Source organism: Elephantulus edwardii, unplaced genomic scaffold (genome assembly GCF_000299155.1).
Source record: "Elephantulus edwardii isolate Elephantulus edwardi_28Jun2011 unplaced genomic scaffold, EleEdw1.0 scaffold00289, whole genome shotgun sequence".
NCBI classification, from domain to species: domain Eukaryota; kingdom Metazoa; phylum Chordata; class Mammalia; order Macroscelidea; family Macroscelididae; genus Elephantulus; species Elephantulus edwardii.
In genome coordinates, this window is record NW_006400039.1 from 2224179 (window position 1) to 2247166 (window position 22988).

Sequence of the window (22988 nt, forward strand, 5' to 3'; positions counted from 1 at the left end):
CATGTAAAGCAAAGCTGGAGGCTTTTCCCTGGGAGAGTGGAGGAGTGCCTCTCACTTTTCACATGAATTTGCTCTGACTCATGTCCACCTGTCACAGTATACATGTACACACAAACACAAACAGGCAGTGTTCACACACCCACCGTGTACATGCACATACGCACACACACTCACATTCTGACTGTCTGTACACACATACTGTGATGGTTATGTGTAAACCTGGCTAGGATACAATTCTCAGTGGTGGGGCCAAATACTAGAGAGATTGCTGTTCTGATGTGATGGGGCAGTGATGGGACAGGATGAGGTGATGGTGGTGAGGGAAGAGGATGTGATGAGGGTGGTGAAAAGATGGGATACAATGAGGTATTAAGGTGATGATGGAATATTGATGGTGATGATGCAATAGTTGATAGGACGATGATGGTTTTTTAATCAGGTGATGTGGTGAAGTGATGGTGGATGAAATGATGGTTGAGGGGATGGGTTCACGGGAAGGGATGAATGAGATGAGTTGTTTATGGGATAGGAAAATGGGATACTTTGATAGGACAAGTTAACGGGACAGGATGATGTTGATTTTGTTTGGAGGACGGATGATGGCATGGGGTGATAATGACGGCATGAGATGGTGGGTTGGGATAATGAAATGAGTTGTTGGCATGTGATGGTGAGTTGGATTAAAAGGATGGAGTGGTGAGATGATTTGATTGGACAAGTTTTGAGGATGATGGGAAAGGAAGATGATTTCTGGATGCTGATGGTGACGTCCTGCTTTGACTTTCTAACATGTGATCTGATGTGACACCTTTGGAGTATGGTCTCCAGAAAAGAAACACGTTTTGGCAGTGGTCACTTTCTCCCTTTCCATCCTGCACTCCTGGTCACCTGACTGACCTCCAGTTCCTGAAGAACTCTCTGGCCTGCTGACCTGGAGTATTGGGTTTGCCAGACCCCTGTAATCCTGTCAACCAGAAGAGGTCTCCAGACACTGCCTCCACTGGACACGTCCTCCACTGGACACTGCCTCACTGTGGAACTAGGCTTTGTCATGCCCCACAATTTTGTGAGCCACTCTCTTGAAGTTCATATGCAGAAAAGTGTGTGTGTGTGTGTGTGTGTGTGTGTGTAGTACACACACATACATACACAGATCAGTCCTTGGAGAGGGACATCATGCTAGGAATGGTGGAGGGACAAAGAAAGAGAGGAAGGCCCTCAATGAGATGGACTGATACAGTGACTGGGGTAGTGGGGGTAGGAGTGTTAGAGACAATGGAGTTGGCCCAGGATAGAGCAGGTTTCAGGGCCATTGCACACAGGGTCACTATGAGTCACAAGCGACTCGACAGCACATAACAACAACAACACATACACCTCTCAGTAAGTCGGCTTCTCTGGAGAGTTCAGCAAAGAGACACAAGTCACCACCTCCTCACTCTCACTTACACAAACGCATGGCCTCCCCCACGACACAGGTCTCAGGCAGGTCTCTGAGGGTGTTGTGGACAGCCAGGTCATTGGACTCACCTGCACATGATCAGCCCAGTTCTCTTGAGACAAGGTTCTCTGCAAGGGTAAAAAAAGGGGACAATTCAAGGGCTGTCCCTTTCTCCCCCACTGGCCTGCAGGACACAGCTCAGGGTACCAACGGGCCCAGCTCCCGCCTCGAGCTGCATAAGCACATACACACCCTTTCTAGCCTAGGTCCCACACCTGCACACACCTGCACAGACCTCCACAAACCGTTTGTAGCACAGGTACCGCAGAGTTCCCAAGCGTTGCTGGTTGATGACATTGGGGCACAAGGCTGTAAGAGAGGGCAGGACTCAGGCCATGGACACTATGCCGCTGAGTGTCATGCCTGATCCATCTCTGCTGCTTCCTAGAAGTCTGGAGCTGGAGAGGTAGGTGAGCAGGAAGGGCGAGGGGCCTTGGAAGGAGCCTTGTTCCGGCCCAGCCTTGTACACTTCAAAGTGTTAGGCCCCCCCAGGAGCAGATCTCCCCAGGGGGTGTTGGTGCCAGTTTCCTGGGGAGGATTAGCTCCCTGGGGGATGGTGTGTGGGCTTCCTGGGGGGAGGATCAGCTCCTGGGGGTATCAGCTTCCTGAGGAGGGTCTTACGTAGAGTCCTGCCTCCCTTAGGGGTGTCATCTCCCCAAGGGTCTCAGCTGTCTTCGGGTCCCACTTCCCTGGAAGTGTCACCTCTCTGTGGTCTCACAGAGCCACCTACACTGCCCAAGGACCCCACTTGAACATCCCAGGCTGGTCCTGCCGGTGGCTGTATACATCTCGTGGGCTTTCCCACTGTTGTCTACCAGCAGGGCTTCCGGCTATTGTGCTGTGCTGGCCCCGAGCCAGCTTCCTGACTGTCCCTGCAGCAGTGTTGTTCCTAGAGCAGGGACCCAGCGGCCAGCCCAGTCTTTCCTGGTAGCCATAATGCTTTCTGTGACTCTGCTTCCAGATCTTGCTGAAGAGCCAGGGGACAGTGACCTACTGCCTAAGCTGCTCCAGTCCCGGCCTCCCTGCAGCCCCCAGGCCTGTCAGGATGACCATCTCCAGTGGGCTTGGCCACCCTGGGAGCCACATGGCCCCTGCACATCTGGCAGTGTTGTCCAATCAGCACCCCACTTCCGACAGCCTCTCCTGGGCCCCGGGCAGGGCAGGTAGCCAGGGACAAGCTGGAGTTTAGCGGCCACGAGGGATTGAGCTACAGGAGTGACCAGGGCTCCCCAGATGGAAAGGGTATGTGCCCTCCCCTGAGGCCATCCCCCAACACCAAGCTGTCCCCTGACACGGGACTGCTCTGGACCAAAGTTCAGACCACGTCATCTGAGGAAGGAATGGAGACAGGGGCTTGGGCAGGGGCTAGAGCTGGACCGGGAAGCTGGCACTTGAAGCAGCGTTTGCTCTGACCTCATGTGACAGTTTTGCATGGCCTGCAGTTTTGCTACCAAGACTGATGCCCCTTATGGTGAGCTCTGGTGGCCTAGTGGCAAGAAAGGTGTACTGCAATCCCAGAGGTGCATGGTTCAAATCCACCAGATGCTCTGCTGGAGAAGGAGGAACAATCTCCTCCTGTACCAGTCAGATCTGATTTGACAGTACACACACACACACACACACACACACACACACACACACTCTCTCACACGAAATAAAAAAAAAAAAGACTGATGTCCTGACCACCAGATCCTGTGCTTCAGGGATGGGGGCCCATGGACTGCCCCACCTGGACTGGGACCACTCATATGACCCTCAGGTCTGGGAAGGACACAGAGGAGGGACGTGGGCTGGTGGTCATGCGTGGGGTGACTGTGAGCCGGAACCACTGGAGGACAACTGGCACCACAAAGTGGGATGACGAGACCCCCACGCCCACGCCTGGACTGTGTCTGGTCCTGATAGCACACAGAGGAGAAGGGAGGGAGGAGGAGGAGGCGAGAGAGTGTAGACAACTGCTCGCTGGACAGAGACCCCTGGGCGGGATACGCTGGAAGGCCACAGCCGCTCTGCGAGAGGAAGACTGGTAACCACCGCTCACGACGGTGCACATCTCAGGAGCACAGTGGAGGCTTCAATGCAACAGCAACAGGTTACTACAACTGATGGAGAGTTAAGCAGAGACCTGGCACCAACAGACAGTAATCACGAGAACCAAGATCGAGAAAGCAGGACTGAGATATAAACAGCATTTTCAAATAACAGAAAATTTAAGATGGAAACAAAAATCTAGCAGAAGATGCCTAAGTACTCTGTAGAAAAAACCCAAACCAAAACAACACCACGGTTTTATGGAGATCATAAAGGCGGCCCAAATAAACAGAGGGGGTGTGGTGGGGAGGAGCGGAGGCTTCGAGCCAAAGGCCAATCCAGCAGCTGCTCTAAGGGAGAAAGACGGCAGTCTCCTCACATGTGATTTACAGTCTCTGAAAGCTGGCAGGGCTTTCCATCTATGAGTGGGCTTCAATTTGCTGGCAATGGGAGGGAGAGAGAAAGAAGGCAGCATTTCACAGACTGTTGTTGTTAGGTACCACAGAGTCAACTATACCTCACAGCAACCCTACAAACAACAGATCAAAGTTCTGCCCCCTCCTGTGCCATCCTCGTCACCTCTGACACACTTGAACCCACTGGTATAGTCACTGTGTCCATCTATCTTGTTGAGGGTCTTCCTCTCTTTCGCTGACCCTCCTCCACCTTCCAAGGATGACTTCCTTTTCCAAGGACTGACCCCTCCTAACAATATGACCGAACTATTTGAGATGAAGCTTCACGATCCTTGCTTCCAAGTTGTTATATGCCATCGAGTCACCTGCAAGTCACAGCGACCCCGTGTACAACAGCCCTAAACCCTGGTCTGTCTTGTGCTAATCTCACTGTCTCTGACACACCTACCCCTGTTTCCCCAGTCACTGAATCAATCCATCTAATTGAGGGTCTTCCTCTCCTACGCTGTCCCTCCACCCTCCCAAGCATGATGTCCCTCTCCAAGGACTGGTCCTTCCTTGGCAATATGTCCAAAGCAAGTCAGATGAATCTTCAGAATCATTGCCTCCAAGGAGCAGCCCAGTTTAACCGTCTCCAGGATGAACCTGTTCATTTTCTTTGCAGCCCCATGGTATATTCAATACTTTTCTCCAACACCATAGTTCAAAGGCATCAATTCTCCTTCTATCCTCCCTAGTCATTGTCTAGCTCTCTGACACATAGCAAGTGATTGCAAAGACCACGATGGCCTGTATCAGAACACACCTGAGTCTCCAGAGAGACACCATTGCTCTTCAGTACTTTGAAGAGGTCTCTAACAGCAGACTTTCCCATTGCAATATGTCTTTTAATTTCCTGGCTGCTGGTGCCAAGGGTCTTGACTGTGGAGCCAAGCAAACTAAAGCTGTTAAGAATCTCAATCTCTTCACCATCCATCCTGATGCTGCCAATTGGTCTGGTGGTAAGAATCTTTGTCTTCTTGACATTGAGCTTCAATTGATTTTGGAGGCTGCAGTCATTGACCTTCTGCAGCAAGCGCTTTAGGTCCGCCTCAGTTTCAGCAAGCAGGGTTGTGTCATCTGCATGACGCAGATTATTGGATAGATCTTCCACCAATCCTGATGCCACACTTCTCCTCATAGAGCCCAGCCTCCCGGATAATCTGTTCTGCATACAGGTTGAAAAGGTATTGAGATAGGACACATCCCTCGCGTACACCCTTCCCAATTTTGAACCATATAGCATTTCCTTGCTCTGTTCTGACGACTGCCTCCTGGTCCAAGTATAGGCTTCGCATTAGTGCAATCAAGTGTTCTGGGATTCCCATTCTTCTCAGGGTTGTTGTGATGCACACAGTCATACGCCTTTGCATAGTCAATGAAAGAAAGATGGACACGGACATTCCTCTGATCCTCCCTGTTTTTCTCCAGTACAGGCTTGTAGTTTCCCGGCAGTCCATGGCACGTTCAGTCCTCTTCTCACAGCTCAGAGGCCTTGGTTCTGCCATCCTTATTCACTGCCCAACTTAGAGACAGATGGTAAGTGACTGACAACATTATGGCTTAGGTGAGGTACACTTTCACCTTTAAACTGACATCATCGCTTTTTAGTGCTTCAGAGAGGCCCCTGGCAGCTTATTTACTCAATGCAGTACATCTTTTGATTTCTTGATTGCTGGTACAACAGGTGTAGATTGTGGATCCAGGCAAGATGACATAGTTGACAACTTCAGTCTTTTCTCCATCTGTCATGATGTTATCTATCAGTCCAGTGCTGAGGGTTTGGGTCTTGTTGCGTTGAACCCAAAGAGAAGGCTGCAGTCTGATCTTCTTCAGCAAGTGCTCATTTTAGCAAGGTTGTGCCACCTGCGTAATGTAGGTTGTTGATGAGTTTTCCTCCAATCCTGATGCCACATTCTTCTTCACAAAGTCCAGCTTCTTGAATGACTGCTCAGCACGCAAGTTGACTAGGTATGGAGAAAGGCTCTTGCCTTGACGCCCACCTTTCCTGATGTGCATCGTGGTTTAAACCATGCAGCGTTCCCTTGTGCCATTTGGACAGTTCCTTTTTGGCCAATGTACTGAAGCCACATAACAAAGCGGCATGCTGCTGCTGCTGTGTACCGTCAAGTGAGACATGACTCACCCTCCGGCGGGTTTTCAGAGGCTGTAAATCTCATGGGAAGAAACTGCTCATCCTTTTGCTGTGGAGCAGCTGGTGGATTTGAACCGGCTTCCCTTGGGACTCCAGTGCAGCTTTTAACCACGAGGCATCCGAGCTCCCACACAGATGCATACTCCTCCCCCACTCAGAGTGACCCCAAAGATTCCAGTAGCTTTTTTGCCTAGAGAAGTTAACCATTGGGTTCTAATCCTCATGGAGATATCCAAAGGGCCCCGAGCTGCCGAGACAGGCCTCCTAGCGTCTGAGGAGAGCAAGGAGCTCAGCGGCTGACCGCAGGATCCATCCTGGGCTGGCGCACACATGAGGTGGACCTGTGGCAAGACTGTGGTCTCACACTGGTACAGGAAGGGCCAGCAGCCACCAGAGAGGTCAGGAATAGACCTCAAGTTGGGGAGAGGAAGGACAGATGCATGAGGGAGCAAGAAGGGGTCCTGGAATCACGCCTTGACTCCCATCACCAACACTCATGCCCCCATGCCCCCTCCATCCCACACCTCCACATCTCCCAACATACACATGCCCCCAACTCATCCACATAAAACCTCCCAAACACACATCTCTCCTTCCTCCACATGCCCCATCCCTCAACAAACACAAACCCCTACCCCACCCCTGCATCCCCAACACAAACATCTCCCCACAACCCCCTGCATCCCCACATGTCCACATTCCCCAACACACTCAACCCCCATTCTCCCACATTCCCACATCCCCAAACACGCAACTCCCTCATCACCCCCTGCATCTCCCCACCTCACTCCATCCCTCAACAAACACACACATGCCCAGCCCCTGACATCCTCACACACAATCATACTCCCCAGCATCCCTACACCCTCACCTCACACTCCCAGCAAACACTTAACACCCATACATGCTTACCCTCGGCCCTAACCGCACACCCTCACACCTACATACCCACACTCCCACCAAACAGAAACACATTCATCATTTTCCTTCCCCCGTGCCCCACACACCCTCACGCCCCAATTAACACAATAATGTCCATCCCAACCCCCCTCACTCCTCACCCCAAACACACATGCCCACCCTGTCCTCACCTCGCCCCTCAACAAACACACACGCCCACCCCATCCCCACCCCCACCCCTCAACAAACACACATGCCCACCACCCTAACAAATATACATGCGTCCACCCGTACACGTCGATTCCACCTCTTGGCGACGGGCAGGGCAGGAGGGCTGGGTCCGGCTCACCTGAGTCCATGTTGTACCTCTCCAGGAGACGCAGCACCTGTCTGCACACCAGCTTCGGACGCAGCAAGTCCTGCCTGACCGAGGTCATCTGGGGGAACTTCCTGTGTGAGAGAAAGCCTGCTGCCTTCTTCTTTCAGGTAATGGCTTTTTCTTATAGTGTTAAAATATCTCCAATAGTTTCCACTTTGATTGGCTCAGCAACATTGACTGCACTCCCCAGGCTCCACCACCACTGCCTTCTCTCATCTCATTAGCAGAAGGTCCATGCATCTAGTGCGTCCAGTCCAAGTCGACCTGGCCCAGCCCTGATCACCAATGACTTCTGAATCATAGGGCTGCCTGCACTGGATGCATCGTATAAGGCACCAGACAACATTTAACTTTGTGTTGGAGTTATTTTCATCAGCATAATAGTTTCAAGATTCATTCATATGTATCTCACATCATCTTCTTTAAAGCTGGATAATGCACACGCCAGAGTTTATGGACCCATCAAGTGCTGATGGACAAAAGGTGGTTTCCACCTCTTGACTATTGTGAATAATGCTGCAATACCTGAGTATACAAGGATCTGTGTGCATCCATGCTTTAAATTGTTTTGAGTACCTAGGGGCAGAATCCCATTCCCAAAAAATGTGATCCAGAATGTGGTGATTACTGAACTGTATCACTAATTGTTGTTATGTGCCATCGAATCACTTGCGACTCACAGCGACCCTATGTACAACAGCCCTAAGCTCTGCTCTATCCTGTGCCAATCGCATTGCCTCTGACACACCCACCCCCGTTACCCCAGTCACCGAATCAATCCACCTCATAGAGGGCCTTCCCCTCCTGCGCTGTCCCTCCACCCTACCAAGCATGATGTCCCTCTCCAAGGACCGGTCTCCCCTTACAACATGTCCAAAGTATGTTAGACGAAGCCCCAGAATCCTTGCCTCCAGGGAGCCGCCCGGTTTAACCCTTTCCAGGATGAATCTGTTTGTTTTCCTAGCAGTCCATGGTACCCTCAATACTTTTCTCCAGCACCACAGCTCAAAGTCACATGCAAATAACACCTTGCTGAAAATCAGTAAAAAGTGGTTAGAACACTGACAGGATTGTCAAAATTCAGGCTGGGCCGTGGCCCCAGGAATATCATTGCTGATATCAGATGCATCCTGGCTGAGAGCATCCAGAAAAATGTCTACTTGTGCTTTATTGACTATTCAAAAGCATTTGACTGTGTGGATCATAACAAATTATAGCTAACATTAAGAATACTTAATTGGGCTCATGTGAAACCTTTGTTGCTGTTGTTGTTATGTGCCGTCAAGTTGCTTGTGACTCATAGCGACCCTATGTACAACAGCCCTAAACCCTGCTCTATCGCACTGCCTCTGACACACCCATCCCGATTATCCCAGTCACTGACTCAATCCACCTTATCCAACCAGAGAAAGGGATGCATGGCTCAAAATAAAGAAATGTGTGCACTGGGGCTGCTTCCTTGCTCCATGTGTAGTCAGTCTGCATGATGAGCAAATTATTCAAGAAGGTAGACTTTAAATAATACATACCACGGGAGAGGCTAGAGAGCACTAAGCGTGTGAACAAACTCAGTCTCATAAGGACAAATACTGCATCATTATTGTAAAAGCAGAAGGAAATGAAAAGATGTGTTGCATTGGGGTAATTAGCTGTCAAGGTCCTCTCCAAAGTGCTAAAGAGCAAGGATGTTAGTTTGAAGACTAAGGTGCATCTAATTTAGGCTATGGTCTTTTCAATTAACTTGCCATGTAAGCAGGACAGTGACTAAGGGTGATGGAAGAAGAATCAGTGTCTGAGCTGCGGTGCTGAAGCAGCTTCCTGGGCCTCTCATGGACTGGGGACGTACAACCAGGGCGCTCCTTACAGGAAAGACAGTGAAATACGGTCTCATATACTTGGGACATGTTGTTAGGAGGGAAAGGGTCATGTCCTTGGCAAGAGGCATCATCAGTGAAAGATACTCGACACGATGGACAGATGCAGTGATTGTAACCCTGGGCTCCAGAGTATCAGCGATGAGGACGGCACAGGCCAGGGCAAGGTTCAGATCCATTGTTCGTAGGGTTGCTAAGAGATGCAGTCAACTTGATGGGCCTAACAACAACAGCAACATAGTAAATCTATGTTCAATTTTTTTAAGAACCACTAAATTGTTTTCTACAGCAAATGCATAATTTCACAATCTATCCAACATTTAGTGAGGGCTCCGCTTTCTCCACATCCTCACCAATTGTTTTTCCCCTTTACCTATAACGAATTCTCCACAATTGCTAGGCACTATCAGTCAGTTCTGACTCAGAGACGCCATATACAAACAGAAAGGAATTCGGCTGTGTTTGAGCCCACAGTGCCAATCAATCTAACTTGGTCAAGGCCTTCCTTCTTTTTAATGTTTACTCTCTACCGAGCATGACAACTTGCAAAAATCGGTCCTTCCTGATAACATGTGCTAAATAGAGGACATGAAGTCCCACCTCCTCTCTTCTTTTTTTTTTTTTTTTGTATTTCTTTTCTCTCTTCTAAAGGGCATTCTGGCTCTGCTTTTTCCAGGACAGATTTGTCTGTTCTAGTAGTCAGTGGCATATTTATTATTTTCTGTCCACACCATAATTCTAAGGCATTAATACTTTTTTTGTCTCCTGTATTCAACGCCCAGCTTCCACATGCATTTGCGGCACCTGGAAATAGAATGGCTTGGGCCACGTTACAGCTTAATCTTCAGTGATATTTTTTGCTTTTAAACATGTTAGTTTCCTCACCCCTCAGCAGATTTGCCCAAGGTAGCATGTTGTTTGCTGATGTTTCTGAGGGTGTTGCACTGACAGCTCTAATGAAAACTGTCAATTTGTTCTGAATTTACCATGATATTGCTTATCAGACCAGTTGCAAAGATTTCCATCTCCTGACAAGGTGTAATTCATACTGACAGTACTGACGGTGGCAGTCTTTGACCTTAGTCAGTAAGCACTTCAGGTTCTCAGTCACTTTCAGCAGGCAAAACTGTGTTATCTACACAGAGACTGGAGCCTTTCTCCAACTCCGATGCCATCTTCTTCACAGAGCCCACATTCTTGGATTTGCTCAGCATTTAGAATGGTAAAAATACAACCTGGATGCCAATCTTTCCTGATTTCATTTCCTGGTTCTATTCTATGACTGCCTTTTAGTCTAGGCACAGGATCTACATGAACACAATGAAGTGTTCTTGAATTCCAATTCTTCACAAAGTTATACCTTCAGGGAATTGTGAGAAGTTCAAGTGGGATTTAGAAGAGGCCGTGCACTAGGGATATACCATTGCTGATGTCAGATGGATCTTGGATGAAAGTAAAGAATACCAGAAGAATGTCTATTTGTGTTTTATTGACTGAGCAAAGGCATTTGACTGTGTACATTATAACAAATTATGGCTAACATTGAGAAGAATGGGAATCCCAGGACACTTAACTGTGTTCATGTGAAACTTACACCTAAGCCAAAAAATTTTTTTACCAACAGAGCAAAGGAACACATCGTGGTTTAAAATTAAGAATGGTATGCACCAGAGTTGGAGTCTTTCACCATACCTATTTAATTGGTACACTGAGCAAATTATTTGAGAAGCTGGAATCTATGAAGAAGAATGTGGCATCAAGAATTAGAAGACTCATCAATAACCTTAGTAGGCAGATGACAACGTTGCCTGCTGAAAGCGAGGAGGATTTCAAATGCTTACTGCAGAAGATCAAACACTACAGTCTTCAATATGGACTGAATCTCAGCGTCAAGAAAACAAAAATTCTCACCACTGGACTGATAGGTGACATCATGATTGATGGAGAAAATACTGGAACTGTAAATGAAGGATTTCATGTTACTTGGATCCACAATCAATACATTTCATACTAGCAGTTAGGAGATCAAGAGACTGTGAAAGTCTGTAGTCAGAGAGACCTTTACAAATTACTGAGGAGCAATGATGTTAGCCTGAGGACTAAGGGGCACCTGATTCAGACCAAGGTCTTTTCAAATGCTTGCTATGCTCCTGAGGGCTAGACAATGAATAGTTATGACAGAAGAAGAACTGATGTCATGGAACTGTGGTGCTGGAGAAGAAAACTGAACATGGACTGCCAAAAACAACACGTGTGTCTTAGAGAAAGTGCAGCCAGAACAAACGCTCCAGGAAGGCAAGGATGGTGAAGCGCCATCTTGTGTACTTTGGGCATGTTCCTAGGAGACAGTATTCCTCAGAAAGGGATACCACGCTTGGTGCATGTGCTTGAGTGTGCCAGAGATCGAGAGGCTGCTCAGGACAGGACAGGACAGGACAGGGTACAGAGCTGTTGTTCACAGAGTCGCTGTGGGTCGAACTCAGCCTGAGGGCACCTAACTCATCACACACCTGAGCGAATTTATGTGTTCAAATGAACACCTTCCCACTGTTCACCACTCCCAGTCAAGACGGAGCCATCAGCAATGGCAGCCTCACTGAACGTCTTCTGAATGCGGCTTGAATTTCTGGAGGTCTCCCGGTGACATACTGCCACAGCTGTTTTCTACTCACCTGGTAACATCTCTGAGGTTGAAACCGGGCTGACACCAGGAGTCCATAAGGACCAGCAGCCGCCTCTGCAGGTCCGGAAAGTCCTCCACATAGCGCTCAACCAGGTTCATTTTGTTCTGGAGCAGCAGCGGGACGCTCATCTGGAGGCACACGGGCGGGACATGAGAGCCTGGACCCCAGTCCCTCCACCAACCTGAGCAGCAGGCAGGCAGAGCACCAGAGCAGAGCTGGCTGGGGGCCTCTGCTTGCAAGTCTGAGCCCTGCACAAACACATGCATGCACACTTGTGTGCACACGCCTTCACACCTGTGCACACAAACTTGTGAACATGCACACATGTGTGCACACACCCAGCAGACACTTGTCTATAGCCTCACACCTGTGCACACATTCACACCTGCGTGCACAAACCACTATGCACACACCTGTGCATACACAGACATTCCCTGAGATGACTCATCTGCCTTCATGAAGGGGAAGGGCTTCCCCAGGCCTGGCCACTGCCCCAAGCAGCCTCTGGACACCTTGCAGCCTCAGGGGGAAGATGTGTCGACACAAAGGCCACGTGAGGGGAGTGTCGCAGTGGAAGACAGTGCCCTGAGGACCCGCTCATGGGGAAGACAGAACACTGAGGAACCTGCTCATGGAGTCCCCAGCTGGCCAGGCAGCCTTGACACTTCCCCTGGCTTGGCCCTCTGAGTCCAGTGTGGCTGCTTCCCTCACCAGTCATCTACCTTTGAGTGTATGAATTTCTCTGAGATAAAACTCTCCTTTCTTTTTTAAATTAATTGTTGCACATTGTCTTTCCTCCTCCTCTCCCCCTCCCCCGCCCACCTGGCAATGCACCCTTTTTTCCAGATTGTCGTCAGACAGAATGCGTAATCACATATTCCTTTCTGCTTAGTTCTCCTCATCTGACCTAGTGCAGTGTTCATTTTCTATCCATTCTTTCCCCATTCTCTCCCCAACACCTCCCTGTCCCATTTTATAACAGTGGTGTTATGCAGTACTCGTCCTTTTGTTACTATTTCACTCAGCATCATGTCCTCCAGACTCTCCCATATCATGTAATGTTTTAGGAGTTCCCTGTTTTTCAGTGCTGTGTAGTATTCCATGGTGTGAATGTACCATAGCTTTTCTATCTGGGCACTTGGCTTGCTTCCATCTCTTTGCTATCGTGAATGATGTAGCAATAAACACAGTGTGCACACGTCTGTTGAGCGGCAGCTCTGGTCTCTTTGGGGTATATTCCCAGTAGTGGAATTGCTGGGTCAAATGGTGTTTCTCTTGCCAGCTTTTTGAGAAAGCACCAGCCCACTTTCCACAGTGGCTGTGCCCTTTTGCATTCCCACCAGCACAGTGAATGAGAGCTCCAATCTCTCCACAACCTCACAGAATTTGTTGTTTACAAAACTCACCTTTTCAATGTCGAGTTCTGGCTGCAGCTTGAGTTTCACACTCAGCAGGACAGCCTGGCAGAGATAAAGGAAGTGGAGCTCAGCCTTCTGGTGGATGATGGACTCGATGGACTCGGTAGACAAGCCTCTCTCTGAGGAGCTAGGCCCTCCCTGGAGGTGGGACACACCCAGTATGCTCTGGAGGGTTGGGGAGTGGCCTAGAGGGCTGGTCAGGGCTTACAGGAGAGTGTGCAGAAAGCAGGTCACCTGTTGAGCTTACAGATGGCCAGCCCACCTGTCCTCTGCCTCCACAGGAAAGCTGAGGGGCTCCTGACGAGACCTGAGGTGTGAGGGGATCCCTTGTAAATGACTCTCCCCCACCCTGTGAAGAGTCTGTGCCTGGTCCCCGTCTGACCAGCGCAGGAGAAGGAGCAGGTTAGGTGATCATTGTGAAAAGTGGACAGAGCTGTTTCAAGCAACCCAGAGTGTCTGACGCTTGTCAGGAAAGTGGGCAGTGTCAGGGGGCTACGTGCTCAGTGCAGGGTCTCACCACCAAGCCCCTGCCTGGAAGGGGACTATGTGCTCAGTGCAGGGTCTCACCACCAAGCCCCTATCTGGAAGGGCTCCACACCTCACCTGGGACATGCCTTTGACTGCAGTCACACACACTGAGCACTTGGCATGTACCAGCTCCCAAAGGCACAAAGATAACAGGCAGGTCCCTGCCCCCACCCACAGCAAGGACTAAAATAGGGCCTGGGAAAGGCCCCGCCTGCTTCCATGGGAGGCTGGCCTTTCCCGCAGGGCCGCTGTCCCCATGCTGCCACAGTCTGGCCAGAGGCCAGGAGTCCAGGCTGGTCAGTTCCTCTGGGCTGGGCAGCCATTCCCATGGGAACTCTGGCCTTTCTTGGAACAAAGACCCTCAAGAACTCTGGGAGCTGGAGACCCTCCCCAGGGAATAGCTGCCCCCAGCCTACATCTGTCACACAAGGTCCCCCGGGTTGGTTCTGCTCATCCGGGCCCCTCCACCTGTGAGTCTTGGGAGGTCAGGGTGGTCTAAACATTGGCTAGGTCTACTCATGGCCTGCAGGGGCCTGCTCCCCACCCATCCTGGGCCCCTCCTGCAGCTGCAGGCCAGGTACAGGGCAGGGTCCTGGTCCGCTATCTCCTTTGAGGTCAGGGTACACAGCAGGGTCCTGGTCAGCTCCTGGTCACGTCTCTGTCATCCTCACGCACATGCTGGCTCCTGTGGAGCGGGTGGGGAGGGGCCCAGGGCCCACCCCACCCCTGGATGAAGTGGAGTGAGCTCTTCCACACTCATGCTTGGTAACGTCAGAAGAGGACTCAGGTGGGTACTCAACACGGACCTTCTCCTCACCTCCGATTCCTTCCAGGGAGGAGAGCAGCTGGGTCCACGTCTGCCCACACAGCCAAGCTGCCTGTCCCCACCCACTCCATCCAGCGTCCAGTGGCTCATCTCTCACTGCCTGGCTTGGCCTCTGCCTCCAGCCACCACTCCATCAGCCATTCCCAGAGGAGAGAGCCCGTCTGTTTTCCCACGCCAGTCCCCCAGAAAGGCCAAGCCAATGGCCAATGGCGCGGGAAGGTCACCTGCCATCGCCTCTCAGACTCAGCACTGGGAGCGGGGGCCTGAGCAGCGCGGAGGGTGCTGGGGACCAGCCGCAGAAGGGCGCTCCCTGGGTGGGGTTGGTCCTTCATCTCCAGTGTGGCCAGGCCCTGAGACCCCTCACTCTTCTCTGCCCATCCACAGATTAGGAGGTGCCCAGCCTCTCCCATACCCCCTACCCAAGGCCGGGAAGCTTCGTATAAAAGGCACAGCTATCTTTTAACCTTGATAAGCTTTTTAAAAAATGTAAATACCACAACTAAGTGGACAAAGGCAGGCATTGAGCCAGACGCCACCCCTCGACATGAAATATCGTGGTGCATTAAGTCGTGAGCTGCTGCTAATCCAAGCAGACAGGCCTGAATGCGGCACAGTGCGGGCTGGAAAGCACCGCCTGCGGCGGCTGCTTGGACAATAGCCCTGCACAGGCCCATGCGGGACAAGAGCCCCCTTTGTGTCTGGGACTGCCGGGCCGGGGGTGGGGTGCATTCAGCCGCCCAGACGCCCGTGAAAGGATGGAGTGTAACTGGAGGCAGTGGGAACGCGGGCCCACCACCTCCTATGCTAACCCCATGGCCTCTGGTCTGTAAAGAGCAGCGTTGCCCCTGTCATTCAGCATCATCCCCACAGCGCCACCACACACCCAATCCTGCCGGCCACTAGGCCATCAGGCCAGGAGCTGTGCCCTCTACTCAGACAGTCAAGCAGAGCTGCCCCCAGCTCACTGGACTCAGGGCCACGCCTTCTACCTGGATGGCCAGGAGTGTCCCTACAGTGTTGCCTCCAGCTCAGCAAACCCAGGCCACGTGCTGCACCCGGTCGGTCGGCTGAGCAGTAACTCCTAAAGAGCCCGTCTCCACGGGCCACCAGGCCATCAGACTGGGGGCCGGCCTCCCTCGACATGGATGGCCAAGCAGTATCCCCCACAATGCTGCCTCCATCCCCCTGGACCCAGAACTGTGCCCTGTGCCCCAGCCCGGCCCTGAGCTGACATCCTGGCATCCACAGCATCTGGACAGTTCCAAAGGCTCGGTGCCATTCCTCACACTGCCAACATGCCGGTCTCAGCGGAGCTCTGGCAGCTAGGACACTCTGAAAGTCCACGACCCCCTCTTGGGGATGCAGAGAGGCCCATGGTGGCAGGAGAGGCAGCCCACCAGTAGCTCTGTCCCTGAGAGGCTCACTTGTGAACCCTGATGCGATTATGAGGCTGCCGCCTGCTGGGGGCTGGGGTCCTCCAGCTGGGCTCCCAGGGCCTCTCCACCATGCTCCCTGTCCCTGTCCCTGCGGCCGGCCCTTGCATAAGTTGAAGCCCACTGCTAGGCCTTGCTTCAACCACCAGTTGGCACGGGAGGGCCACACCAGGTCATCTTGCCCCCTGCCGTGCTCTGAAGGAGTCACTGCTTCCTGTTGCCTCTGGGCTCAGGCCACACCCACAGGCCCCTAGCCAGGCTGTGTGGCACCTCAGTCTGCACCTGGGCCCCTCACCTCCCTCTGCATCTACGGTTCACCAAAGTGCACTTCTCAGCAGGCCCAGAACACCCTATGAACTCCTGGACAGAGTAGCCCCCAAACCTACAAAGGTCTGGAGAGGTCAGATGCTGGCCATCTGGCACTGTTCCTGGGAGTGTCTCCACTGAGTCATCATGTAGCCAAAAGCATGGCTGAGTGTCGAACAGGGTAGGCTGTCTCCTGACCCCCAGAATGACCAGTCACTGCTGGCCAGGCCTACTTCCTAAAGGTCCTACAAACATCAGCCCCTGCTCCACAGTGCCAGGGCAGGGCAACCCTGACAGGGTGTCAGGAATATGGAGATATTGGAGATAACGGGGATGCAGGGGATGATGGGAGTGATGGTGACGTCAGAAATGATGGGGGCTCTGGGGATGCCGGGCATAATGGGGGATTGCAGTGTTGGGGATGACGGGGATGTTGGGGTGTCGGGGATGATGGCGTCAGAGATGTCAGAATGCTGGGGATTTGAGGGATGCTGGCATCTAGGGCTTTCACCTGTGGCCTAGAACTGAGCTCTGTGCGGATGGGGATGCCGGGGTGCCTTCAGGAAGAGAGGATGTCAGAGGTCTAACCTCAGAGTGGACGTTGGTGTGAGTTACTTGGCTGGATCCCAAACCCTCCCAACTGGTTCAGGAGGAAGAAGCCCCGTGCTCCCAGGCAGCCCCAGTCCTGGCCTCTCCCTAAGCAGACTACTCTGAGGTTGTTCCTAGTGAGACCTGCTCTTCTTGCGATGATCAGACGTCATACTCACCTCTTTGAACTTGCCCTTGTCATGGAGGTGGCTGATGTGGTCCAGCAGAAGCCTGCGGTCTGCGTCCTGCAGCTGGAAGATGCTGATGAGCGGCTCAGTGAGGCTGGCAGGGCTCCTGGTAAGGACCTCGGCTGCCCGAGTCTGCAGCTCCCGCAGGTGAGGACTGCCCTGGGGAACATGACGTGGGCTGAGTGAAGGCTTGGGGGGCTCCCACATTCACTCTCCCGCAGCTTGTCCTGGAATCTGACAAGGGAGGGCCCCAGGTCTAAGCACAACTGTTGCTGTTAAGTGCCTTTAAGTTGTAGATGACTCTTAGCGACCCTGTGAACAAAAGACCTGAACACTTGTATAACTCATCATTTCTCATAACTCATCATAGAGTTTCAAAAGCAAGGTATTTTGGAAGTAGATGCCACTCCTGCTTCCAAGCCTGTTTTAATCTGGGAACTCCACCAAACACTGTCCACCATGGGTAACCATTATGACATTTGACGTATCAGTGTCACAGTGTTTAGCATTACAGCAACCACAATTTACCTCTGTGTACAGCAAGAGACAGAGCAGAGGCACAACTAGATGGGAGATATAGGCCTGGAAGTCCTGACCTGTGGGACCAATTTGAGCCAGGCAGCTGGACACAGAGGGGTGGAAGTGGAGACCCTGTCAGGACACTGAGGGCTGGTCCATGTCCCACGACATGAGAACCAAAAGTCTCCCTCCCTGCCTGCCATACACCAGCCCAGTTGGTGAAAGGGCACAGGGGAGCGGATGGGAAGGTCCTGATTTGGAATGTGCACAAGAAGCTTACCTGTGTGGGTCCTGGGTTCACTGGCTGTGCATGCAGCCAGTGCTGCAGTTCACAGACGACCCAGGCCTGTAATGAGGCACATGGCTTCCTGTCAGCTGGGCTGGCTTCTAGCATGTCCAGGAGTCCTGCAAGTGGGTCATCCAGGGCTGCAAACGTCTGCCAGGCTGCCTTCTGGAGCTGTGGAGACAATGATGGTCCAAGTTCGCAGCGTCCATTACCGCACATAGTCCAGCTCACAAACCCCCATCATCACTGCCCGTGGTCCAGACTCACAGCACCCCCCCCCACCTCCAGTCATCACTGCACCATGGTCCAGGCTCACAGATCCCACAATGCATCACAGTCCAGGCTCATGGCCTCCTGCAACCCTCTCCTACAGCACAATAATGGGTTTTTGTTTGTTTTTTTCAGTTTAATGTATTCAGAGAGGTAACTGTTGCTATTCAGCCACCATTCTCGCCCCCAGCAACTCTTCAGGCCACGGGATTCCTTTCTGGTCCACTGCACCTCAAGTCCACAGGGACAGCAGGCATTGTCCTACTAATTATCCCACAAAGACTGGGGTTTGTTCTTGTGAATAAAGGCTGTTCTTTCTCTGAAAGACACTGTGATAGGGACAGGTTTGTTAGCCACTGGGCCATGTCTCTGTGTACCTGCTGGAGGCTGTGCACCATCTACTCTCCTGACCACTGCTGGGTTCCAGCAAGAAAGAGAACTAGAGGCAAGAAGCTAAGATGAGACAGAAAATGTTCTGGCCCCTCCTCCCTGCTCTGTCCTCCCTGCTCCGTTCTCCCTGCTCTGTCCTCCCTGCTCCGTCCTCCCTGGCCCCTCCTCCGTGCCCCGTCCTCCCTGGCCCCTCCTCCCTGCTCCATCCTCCGTGTTCCATCTTCCCTGCCCCGTCCTTCCTGCCCCCTCCTCCGTGCCCTGTCCTCCATGTCCTGTGGATGTGGAAGAGCTTTCAGTGCTGAGCAGAGAGCCTGCGCCAAGTTTTTATGCAGACATGAAAAACAAGACGGTAGTTTAGGAGTGAAATTCTTGCAAACAGTTCCACACGGAGCTCAGGTCCATGGAAACCACTCCGAGGCCCACAGAGCCTGTGATGGTCACCACATTTTGCCTTGAGGGGTGGACAGGTGCCATGGACATTACATGCTCTAAGGGGCCGTTGTCCATGGTGAAGGAGGGAACGACGAGTGACAGTGTTCAGCAAGTGCGGGTCTCATAGAGCACTCTGCCAGGAGCCCCTTGGGGTTCTGAAGTGGTGGGTGGCTGGCAATCTGGCCAGGGGCAGGTGCTCTGCTCCCCTGGGGCCACAGCCTCCCCACTCAAGCTGAGGGTCTGCTACCCACAGAGCCACCCCTTGTAGGCCCAGGAGCCTGTGGGAGAGCATCTGTGGGCACTATAAGCACGCTGTTCCCTCAGCCAAAACTACCCCCCACTGCTGGAGTGTCAAGTCTGTTGAGTGCCCCCCAATGTCCTGTCAAGCAGCAGCCTCAAAGCCACTGTGTGGGCAGGCAGTCGGTCCAGGGGCCACGCGGCAAGGGCCTATGTCCCAGAGCTATCCAGCTCAGTCAGTAGCCTTGACTTGTGGTCCCAAGCCTGGGGAATGGTCCTAGGACACCCTACAGCACACCTTCTCTAGTCCAAATGCGGCTTTGCCCCAGAGGTGGGGCATGCTTGATGCCCCTGGGTGACAGGACACTAGGACTGTGTCTAAGACAGGAAGGGTGTCCACCCACTCCGACCTCTCCACTTGACCTCAGAGAGGCATCAGCCTGGGACAGCAGTCTCCTTAGCAGGGAACCTGGGTAAGCTGTCCGAGATGCCTCCCAACTATGTGCTCACCTGTGTACTTACGTGCACCTCTCCTGTGAACCCTTACGTGCCTCACCTACGTACCCATCACGTGCGCCTCACCTGTGGGCCCACCATGTGCGCCTCACCTGTGGGCTCACCTGTGGACCCAGCATGTGCACCTCAGCTGTCCAGGAAGGTGGTCAGGAAGCATATCCTGCTCTAGAGGCACCTGGAGGGATGTTGCAGGACAAAGACACACCCACCGTTTGACAGCTTGGCCGGGAAGTCTGGGCCCTTCGGCCACCAGGGGGCAGAGCTCGAGTGAAATGAACTCAAACCCCACCAGGGGTAATGGTCACTCCCGCTAGAATGGCCGCAGCACTGGGAATGTGGGGCACCATGTGACATATAATGACATATGACTGGAAGAGATCCATGTTTGTTGCCATCTCAAAAAAAGTTATCCAACAGAACGTGGACATTATCAAACTATATCACTAACATCACATGCAAGTAAAGTCTTCCTGACAATAACTCAAAAATGGCCAGAACATACATAGAAAGGGAACTGCTGGAAGTTCAAGCTGTGTTTAGAAGAGGCCGTGGCACCAAGGATATCATTGCTATGTCAGATGGATCCTGGCTGAAAGAGGAAAATCCAGAAGAATGTAGATTTGTGCGTCATTGACTATGCAAAGGGACCACAACAAATTATGGCTGACCTCGAGCAGAACGGGACACCAGAACACTTAACTGTGGTCATATAAAGCCTATTCTTAGACCAAGAAGCTGTAGTCCAAACAAGGGAACACTGCATGATTTAAAACCAGGGAAGGTACCTGTCAATGCTGTATCCTCTCTTCATACCTATCCAATCTGTATGCTAAGAAAATCACCTGAAAAGCTGGACTTCATGAAGAAGAATGAGGTATCAAGATTGGAGGAAGACTCACAACAACACGCATTAGGCAAATGACACAACCTTGTGTGCTGTCAATGAGGAGGATTTGAAATAGCTGCTGCAGAACATCAAAGAACATGACCTTCAATATGGATTAATCCTGACGAGAAGAAGACAAGAATCCTGCCCCCTGGGCCAACAACAACATCATGACAGATGGAGAGAAAACGGAATTTGTCAATATTTAATCTTGCTTAGATCCACAATCAACACCCTTGGCACCAGCAGTCAAAAAAATCAGAAGATGTATTGCATTGGGTAAATTTGCTGTGAAGGAATTCTCTAAGATGTAAAGGAGTAATGACGTCAGTTTAAATACTAAGGTATCCCTGGTCAAACCATGGTCTTTTCAATTACTCCTATGCATCTATCTGTAAGTTGGACAATGACTAAGGATGACAGAAGAAGAATCAGTGCTTTTGAGTTGTGGTGTCAGAGACTACCAAATATCCTATGATCCGCCAAAAGAACAAATAAATTTGTGTTGGAGAAAGTGCAGCCAGAATGCTGAGGGAGCTCTGGTGGCCTAGTGGCAAGAATCTGCACTGCAATCCCAGAGGTATACTGTTCGAATCCAGCAGATGCTCTGCTGGAGAAGGAGGGCCAATCTCCTCCTGTACCAGTCAGATCTGATTTGACAGCACACACACACACAAATAATTTTTAAAAAAACACCCAAAAAAACCCCAGAGTGCTCTCTGGAGGCAAGGATGGTGAAAAGTCATTGCATATGCTTTGGGCATCTTGTCAGGAGTGGCTAGTCCTTGGAGCAGGACTTTATGCTTGGAAAGGTAAAGGGTCAGTGAAAGAGAGGAAGACTTTCAATGAGATGGACTGACACAGTGCCTGTAACAATGGAGTCAAGTGTGTCAGATGAGGATGGCAGGACAGGTCAGGGTTCAGATCCATTGTTCACAGAGTGGCTATGGGTTATAGTCACTCAAGGGCACTTAACAAAACGGAATTTATCTGAAATTAAGAAAGCAACTGTAGGAAACTCAAAACTTGGAAAGGAGCGGGACACTATGGGAGGAGAAGGCTGGTCTGTGGTAGAACCTAGAACTTGGAAAACCACATGTAGGCCTGGGACAGAAAAGTCCCTGAGGGTCGGCACCTCTCCCTGTGGCAACGTCCTGGCTGTGCCTCCTGTGGCCCTCGTGGTTACGTGGGTCATTTTCAAGCTGTCCAAGTGCCAGCTGGCCTTGTGCAAACTGGCTCATGGGAGGCAGGTGTGGCCACATGACTGGCTCTGGCTGGGGAACGAGGACAGCAGGAAGCAACCCTCCCGCTGTTTTGGGGTCCCTCACCATGCTAAGCCCATGGGTTCCTCAGCATATGTGGACTGTTCCTAGAAACTCACCATAAAGCAAGCCTCAGACACAGCAAGAATGAAAGGGTGTGCCCTTCTCCCACAGAGCAGCTGAGCACAGGCAGGTTTAACTCAGATGCACTCCTAGACTTGTTTGTTAATAGATAATAAACTGGTCCAAAAAACCCAGTGACAAGTGGCCCCAGGGAGACTCCTGACCCTGAAGGAGTAGACTGGCAAGGGCATGCATGTCTGCGGGTGCATGCTGGGATTGACGGTCAATTGAGAAGAGGGACAGAGGGACAGAGAAGCGGGAGGAGCTTCAGAGCTGAGCACTGGGGGGAGGGCACTGTCAGGAGGGCCATGGAGCTCAGCCCAGCAGGGTCTCCTGTAGCCCCAGCGCCCTGCCACACATGACGCATTGGACGCAAACGCCATGAACATCATGTGTGGGGCGAAAAGTCATGTGTGTGAACACTGACATCTGCGGCCAGTGTCCCAATATCAGATGCCACCTGTCTCCACCTGGCTCACCTGCTGCATGTCCTTAGAGGGCCACTGAGCCTGCAGTCCCTGCAGAAACAGGACGGGGTCCGGACCTACAAGGGGCAGAAGACAGAGAGGGTGAGGGGCCTGGAAGGGCTCTGAGGAAGACTGTTCTAAGAGAGCATACCCTCAACTGACAGTGTCCACACCTCAGTCCCCCCACTGTCGCAGTGTCCACACTTTCAACTGACAGTGTCCACACCTCAGTCCCCCATAGTGTCCACACCTCAGTCCCCCATTGTAACAGTGTCCACACCTCAGTCCCCCCATTGTCAGTGTCTACACCTCAGTCCCCTCATTGTCACTGTCC

At 51.7% G+C, this 22988-nt stretch overlaps 1 protein-coding gene across 1 annotated transcript in view; it reads right to left on the bottom strand.

The window, feature by feature from the left end:
• Positions 1-22988, bottom strand: part of EXD3 (exonuclease 3'-5' domain containing 3) — a 55935-nt gene that overhangs the window by 29405 nt on the left and 3542 nt on the right. The window contains exons 2-9 of the mRNA XM_006900668.1: positions 22667-22731; positions 18066-18242; positions 17258-17425; positions 13386-13439; positions 11968-12107; positions 7392-7492; positions 1737-1810; positions 1531-1569 (exon numbers count right to left, since the gene is read on the bottom strand). Coding sequence (XP_006900730.1) covers positions 1531-1569; positions 1737-1810; positions 7392-7492; positions 11968-12107; positions 13386-13439; positions 17258-17425; positions 18066-18242; positions 22667-22731 — 818 coding nt within the window. The remainder of the gene's footprint in view (positions 1-1530; positions 1570-1736; positions 1811-7391; positions 7493-11967; positions 12108-13385; positions 13440-17257; positions 17426-18065; positions 18243-22666; positions 22732-22988) is intronic.